Source organism: Gobius niger (assembly GCF_951799975.1).
Source record: "Gobius niger genome assembly, chromosome: 21".
NCBI lineage: Eukaryota > Metazoa > Chordata > Actinopteri > Gobiiformes > Gobiidae > Gobius > Gobius niger.
This window is the reverse complement of record NC_136872.1, coordinates 13,274,090-13,278,971: the sequence shown is the minus strand read 5'-3', so window position 1 is coordinate 13,278,971 and position 4,882 is coordinate 13,274,090. Positions and strand designations below refer to the sequence as shown.

The 4,882-nt window shown below is 43.8% G+C and overlaps 1 protein-coding gene across 1 annotated transcript; it reads left to right on the top strand.

Moving 5' to 3' along the window:
* The first annotated feature begins 1,611 nt into the window (after positions 1–1,611).
* On the top strand, positions 1,612–4,882 carry LOC306980943 (5,6-dihydroxyindole-2-carboxylic acid oxidase-like). The gene is made up of 7 exons (XM_079580487.1): positions 1,612–2,039; positions 2,174–2,496; positions 2,945–3,149; positions 3,304–3,471; positions 3,854–4,033; positions 4,153–4,299; positions 4,394–4,882. Exons 1-7 carry the CDS (start codon positions 1,682–1,684, stop codon positions 4,576–4,578), a joined length of 1,566 nt encoding a protein of 521 aa, XP_079436613.1. The 5' UTR covers positions 1,612–1,681; the 3' UTR covers positions 4,579–4,882.

The following is a 4,882-nucleotide window of genomic DNA, read 5'->3' as shown; positions in this document are numbered from 1 at the left end:
ACATATTTTGTATTTCATTTAAATGTTCTATAATTCTATAAACACAGAACCTAAAGATATAGATGACATTGTTGTTATTTTCTACACCAAACCAGTTTTCCTGTGAAATACTTTAGTAAAGATTTAACCACTGTATCTGTGAAGCCGAAAAAAATAAAAGCTCATCTTCAAACTGAGCAAAGACTGAAAAGGTTAAATATTTGTGTACCACCAGCGTCATACTAGTAGCATGACTACCGTAGTAGTCTATTGTTAATAAAGCAGTCTTTGTGAAAACCACATCAGGGCCAGACTATACCCCGGCTTACGCAGGCCCTTCCATGCTCACGAGCTCTGCAGCCTTGAGCTCACAGGCGGGAGGTGGGGGTGAAGTCAAATGACCAAAAATGAATGTACAAGAGAAAATACTTCAATAGCATAAAATACAACAATCACTCCAAATAGCTTATACAGCATTTTTGCTTAATTTAGTAAGCTGCAATTCTACTTTATCAATTAAACATGAGCATAATTGTTCCACCACATCTTGTAAGATCTACACAATGATCAGCACATAAACAGCTGCATGCAGAGTCCAAGGAACCACCTCCAGTTGTCGAGCCAGGCTCATGGTCAGAATCACCCACTGGTGTATTAAAGGAACAGGCCACCTTTTTTCCATGCTGAGATATGTTCTTACCTGAGCTTAGACGAGTTGATACATACCTGTCTGGTCTTTGTGCGAGCCCGTGGAAGAGCTTGGTCACTTCTAACTTCACCCCATTTGGAGACATAGGTCGTTGTGCATGACTGAGGGCACACGCAAAGACCAGACAGGTACGCATCAACTCGTCTAAGCTCAGGTAAGAAGATATCTCAGTATGGAAAAACGGTGGACAGTTCCTTTGACCTCTATTAGTCTATCAAGTCTATGAAGACCCATAGATCCCGCCACTTGAACAGTTTTTTCCCCACAGCCGTCAGACTCATGAACGATAACAAGACCTAATAACTCAGCACAGACTGTAATCTGCTCTGTTGCACTTTGTGGAATGTCCACACTTAGATCCTCTGCTATCACTTATCACTTTATATCACTTTATCACTTTATACACCTACACAATATGCAAATACAATCCCGTTGTGGTTCTATGTCAATTGTTGTCGTCTTACCAACTTTTACTTCTTATTTTTGTATCTTATTCATTTGAATATTCTTTATGCATGTTCTTATAGCCCTACTGTTCAAAGTTGTATAGCTTATTTTTTATCTAAACTCTGTGTTTAATGTTGCACGTCTTCACTGAGAAAAAATCCTAGTTTGTGAACCTGTTTACAAACAATGGCAATAAAACCTATTCTGATTCTATTGTGTATGTTTTTGGTTTGATAAACAATCAGGCCTATTGGCACATTTGATTGTCTTTTTAGGTGTTTTTACGGTTTCATTGTGAAGCAGGATAACGGTGTGCATGACCGGATCACACTGCTCATTGCTGTGCCTCAGAAGGAAATATAAAGTTATGTGATGGGGTCACGCGGGAGTCTGAAATCCTGGGAGTCATGCGCTAATCCGCTATAAAAGGTTGAGGGCCCTGCTTGGGGGGGGCACTGCGCAAAACCACTGCTGCACTTCACCCATTTGTAATGCCTGTTGACTAAACAATTCAGCGAAAGTTATTGGTGTCGCGCGTCTGGGGTCATGTTGCGGTGCGTCTGTGTACTTTTGGGGAGCTCTTTGCTTCTTGTGAGCGCCCAGTTCCCCAGGGAGTGCGTCACACCGGAGGGACTGAGGAGCGGCCAGTGCTGCCCCACGCCCCGGGGACTGGAAAATGACCCGTGCGGCGCCGGCGCGGGCAGAGGACAGTGCGTGTCTATCGCGGCAGATGCGCGACGGCACGGCCCGCAGTATCCTCACGACGGACGCGACGACAGGGAGAGGTGGCCCGTGCGCTATTTCAACAGGACGTGTCAGTGCAACGGGAACTTCAGCGGGTTCAGCTGCGGGAGGTGCAGGCATGGATTCACCGGGGTCAACTGTGACGAGCGCGTGTCTGTTGGTAAGCGTAAAAAAAAAAAAGTTTATCATGCGTAATCATCTTTTTACGCTGTCAATACGTTGTCAATCTGTCTACTTTATTAGGCCTTTGTCTGATCATCCATGTATGACTCAGTTAATCCTGTAATCCCCCAGTAAGAAGAAACGTGATGCTGCTCAGCGCGGAGGAAAAGCGCGCCTTTGTGAGCGCTCTGGACCAGGCTAAAAGCACGGTGCACCCTGACTTGGTCATTGCCACGCGGCGGTACGAGGAGATTTTCGGACCGGATGGAAACACCGTGCAGTTTGAGAACATCACAATATACAACTACTTCGTGTGGACTCATTACTACTCTGTCAGCAAAACGTTTCTGGGCGCGGGACAGGCCAGTTTCGGAGGAGTGGACTTTTCCCACGAGGGGCCCGGGTTTGTGACTTGGCACAGGTACCACCTCCTGCAGCTGGAGCAGGACATGCAGGTGAGGAACTCTTTCCTCCGCTGTTCAGGGCGATTATCAACGTGAAACGATCATTTTACGGAGTAATGAGCATAAATAATGTGATATGGTTGATATGATTAAGATAAGGCAACCACGCGCCACAGTGTAAGTCCATGAATGCGTAAAATGCGTAGCGAATGCGAAGAGCAACACAATTAGAGAAGCCTTAAGCAAAGGCTTCGAGTAATGGTTGGATTAGTTTAACTAATTCAAATCAACATAATTGAAACAGTAGATTAAAACCAAACATATGAGTTTAAACTAGAGCCTGCCTTGTTGTGAAATAAATATTAGGTGCCAATGAGGCATGTTGGATATTTTGCACTTCAAACTTTTGTATCAGTGTTTTTTGACTTGTCATTTTCTTGGGATATGCGCAAAGGTTTTCAAAGTTTCACACTGATTTTCTTTTCCCCTCCTCCCATAGGACATGCTGCAGGACCCCTCCTTTGCCCTGCCCTACTGGAACTTCGCCATCGGCGGTAGCACATGTGACATCTGCACAGATGATCTGATGGGGGCCCGCAGCAGTTTTGACATGAATGCTCTGAGTACAAACTCAGTGTTTTCTCAGTGGAGAGTGATCTGTGAGAGTGTGGAAGACTATGACACACTGGGAACCATCTGTAACAGTAAGGCCCATTGTTCTGGATTCATAAACTTGGTTTTAAAAGTAAACACTTTAGTTTAACCACAAAGTACCAAACAAAACTAAGATTTCAGATTAGCCATAAACTTGTTTTCATACAACGATGAAAGCAGATATTCCTTAACTGTCTTGTCCAGGCACAGAGAGCTCTCCCATCAGAAGGAACCCAGCAGGGAACGTGAACCGTCCCATGGTGCAGCGCCTCCCTGAGCCCCAGGATGTAGCTGCATGCCTCCAGGTCAACGCTTTTGATACTCCTCCCTACTACTCCACCTCTGACGAGAGCTTCAGGAACTCAATTGAAGGTAGCTTCAAAGCTTTCATTTTGTTTTCAATCTCGACAATTAAACATCATATTAATCTGGATTAATTGATGTTTACTGTTGTATTTGGTTGAGGACATATTGACTGATGAGTATTTGGGGAGTAAAATAAAACAAGGATCGGTCAAATCAATGGCTGTTTTAGGCACTTGAACTAGGAGGCTGGCAATTAGGAATATTGGTTAAAGAAATGGTCTTTTTAAAGAAAGCTAAATCAGAATGCTATAGGACAGTAAGATAAAGAAACAGTCATAAAAATGCAATATTGCTTCTCACAATGATTCTATCTATTGACACCCCTAATCTAAACATGTCTTTTTTTGTTTATTGTTTTCCCTCGCTCTTTCTCTCCCTCTTTTGGCAGGCTATAGTGCCCCCCAAGGAAATTACGACCCAGTTGTGAGGAGCCTCCATAACCTCGCCCATCTGTTCCTGAACGGCACAGGGGGACAGACCCACCTCTCACCCAACGACCCCATCTTCGTCCTGCTGCACACATACACAGACGCCATCTTTGACGAGTGGCTGAGGAGACACAGCCCAGGTGTGTAAAACTTGTGCCAGAAATGGTGCACATTTATTTCATTTTGTGATACACCTACATAGCATAATATACCGTTGTATTCAGCACAGTAGTTATTCTTTGTGTGTATTTGCAAACAGATGCTGCCGTGTACCCAGATGAAAATGCTCCCATTGGCCACAACAGAGGCTACAACATGGTGCCCTTCTGGCCACCGGTGACCAATGCTGAGATGTTTGTCACTGCCCCTGAAAACTTGGGCTACAGCTATGAAACCGAATGGCCAGGTAATTTATAATTTTTTGTAAATGCAAGAAAAAAACAAAATATAACAAAACATATAACAAAAAATATATGACTATGATTGTTTTCTATATCTAGCTCAACCTTTCACCATGACTGAAATTATCACCATGACCATCGTCACCGCCCTGGTGGTGGTAGCCGTCATCTTTGCTGCCACCACATGTGCAGTTCGTGCCAAGTCCAGGAGGGAGGGCCACCAGCCTCTGCTCGTCGATCAGTACCAGAGATATGATGATGACAAGAGCCAATCTGTTGTTTGAAGCCACTATTAAATTATACCTTGTGCCTTTTTCATAAACGCATGAGCAGCTTGTCTAGTTGTGTTGTTTCTAAAAGGCTAAAACGTATCTATTCATCTTTTCTTATTTATACTGTTGTAAAATACTTCTAAATCGTATCATTTTCTGATGGAAAATAATGTGAGTTGTAATGCAAGTAGAGTTTGTCATGGCCACCAGGTGGTGCTAATGTAAGGTTTTGGTCAGGCCGGTATACTTTGTGGGTGAATTCAGTGCCTTGATGAGCTGTAAGATATTACTCCTGCTAACAGGAATCTGACAGGCA